The sequence below is a fragment of the Aureococcus anophagefferens genome (assembly GCF_000186865.1).
Source record: "Aureococcus anophagefferens unplaced genomic scaffold AURANscaffold_127, whole genome shotgun sequence".
NCBI lineage: Eukaryota > Pelagophyceae > Pelagomonadales > Pelagomonadaceae > Aureococcus > Aureococcus anophagefferens.
This window is the reverse complement of record NW_008705675.1, coordinates 14438-16423: the sequence shown is the minus strand read 5'-3', so window position 1 is coordinate 16423 and position 1986 is coordinate 14438. Positions and strand designations below refer to the sequence as shown.

The window sequence follows — 1986 nt, the reverse complement described above, 5'->3', positions numbered from 1 at the left end:
AGAGATCACCACGCGCATGTCCAGTGGTGGAACCGGTGGTGATCGCGTAAATGCATGTACCCCGCGTCGACGCCCGGGCGGGCGACGGCGTCGTCGGCGTCGGTCCGGAACCTAACCGCGAACTTACCTCCGCGCGTCGTCGAGGCCCGGCAACACGCCGTCCGCGCAGTGGGGCCAGGCGAAGGCGTCGTAGATGTAGGTCATCGCGTAGCTCCGCGGGTCCGTCATGTTGAGCAGTTCCCGGTTCGTGAGGTAGGCGAGCACGAAGGCGCCGTCGCCCTGGACGTGGGACTTGAAGGCCGTGAGGTCGTCCTCGCGGTGCCCCAGGCACGGCGACGTCGCGCCGTACTTGCAGAGGCTGCCGCCGCTCCACGTTTGGTCGTCGAAGTCGGACACGAGGCGCTTGTACTGGAGCAACCGGTCCAGCGTCGGGTGCATGGGCCAGAAGCTCGGGTCCAGCGGCGACTCGGCGCCCGCGTGGTCCCCGAAGGCCCACTCCGTGCCGCAGACCGCGCGCGCGACCGCGGCCTGCGCGCCGCGCGGCACGGCCGCGAGCTGCGGCACGAAGGCCGTGAGCTTGTCGTTCTCGAAGACGGCGCGGCGCCACCAGGCGAGGTCCGCGTCGTCGTCGGAAGCGCCGACGGGCGGCGGCGCCGTCGCGCAGGCCGCGTGGCAGCCGCCGGCCGGGTTTTCCGCGTCGCAGGTTCGCGGGAAGTCCAGCGCCCGGAAGCGCCAGAGCACCTGGAGCACGTCCTTGATGTGCAGGATAAAATCGTCGACGAGGGGCGTCGGCGCCGCCGCGGCGCCGCGGGCCCCCCGGGCCTTGCCCTGGGGCGCCGTCGCGTTGCCGTACGCTTTCGCCAGGTCCGCGTAGGCGTCGTCGCAGCCGCCGACGCCGCCGATCATCATGTGCACGGATCCGTGCGGGTGGCCGCCCGCGCCGCGGAGGTAGCCCGCGAGGCTCGGCGACCCGAACGTTAGAGAGTGGTGGTCCGCGCACGTGGGCCAGTCCGCGAGCGGCCGCTCCAACCCGCAGAAGGACCGCGCGCGCGACACCGCGGGGCTCCGGTTCAGGTTCCAGGGCGACCGCATGTAGCCAAAGGCGTTGACCGCGCCCACGGGCCAGTCGCCCGCCGCGGTCCCCGCGGCCACGAAGGGGAACGCGGCCGGGTCCTCCCGGACGTTCGGCACGCGGTCCAAATCGTCGACGATGCGCCCCTCCGCGCCGCCGGGCATGACGCCGAAGACGTCGGCGCGCCAGAGGTCGCCGTTCGCGGCCCAGAGGTCCGCCTCGCGCGCGCCCGTCGTTTTCGCCAGGTTCGCGTAGTCGCGCGTGAAGTCCCAGTAGGGCAGCGCGACGGCCGCGTCGACGCTCTGGAGGCTCACCTCGAACTCGTTGGAGAGGGCCAGGTGCTGCGGCAGGAAGCCCTGGCCGTCGTGGAGCTCGTCGGAGATGCGGTTCGCGCCCCGGAGCAGGTGCACCTTCGCGAGCTCGGGGACCTGCGCGGAGGAAAAAAAGGGTGATGCGACTCGCTCGTCAGTGTTCCGCGCGCGCGAGTTCCAAGAGAAAGCATCCGCGCGTCGAGAGCGAAGTTTCGCGCGCGCGTCCTGGCGCCGTCGACCAACCGTGCGGAAGCCGGAGCCGTAGGCCGCGAGGCCCGCGGCCTTGGGCGTCGTGGCCATGGCGCGCAGCGCGCCGAGGTAGCGCTTTCGGTCCTCCGCGTCGAGCGCGCGGATCTCGCGCCGCACGTAGCGGCAGTGCGCGACGGCGGACGCGACAGTCCGTCCGCCGACGGCCGCGACGACGCGGAAGGACCCGGGCCGGTCGGCGGTGACGACGTCGCCGCGCAGCGCGGCGCCGGCGGCGTCGGCGCCCTCGAGGCGCCAGGCCGGCGCCGAACCGGCGCCGTCGAGCGTGAGGGTGGAGGGCCGCGCGGGCTCCACGAGGAGCCGCGCCTCCGCGCGACCGTCGCCGCGCGAGAAGCG

The 1986-nt window shown here is 73.4% G+C and overlaps 1 protein-coding gene across 1 annotated transcript in view; it reads right to left on the bottom strand.

Annotated features, from left to right (window-relative positions):
* Positions 1–127: 127 nt before the first annotated feature.
* Positions 128–1986, bottom strand: part of AURANDRAFT_72806 (hypothetical protein) — a gene marked incomplete at both ends in the record, with an annotated part of 14193 nt that continues 12334 nt past the window's right edge. The window contains 2 exons of the mRNA XM_009044086.1: positions 128–1500; positions 1627–1956. Coding sequence (XP_009042334.1) covers positions 130–1500; positions 1627–1956 — 1701 coding nt within the window. The remainder of the gene's footprint in view (positions 1501–1626; positions 1957–1986) is intronic.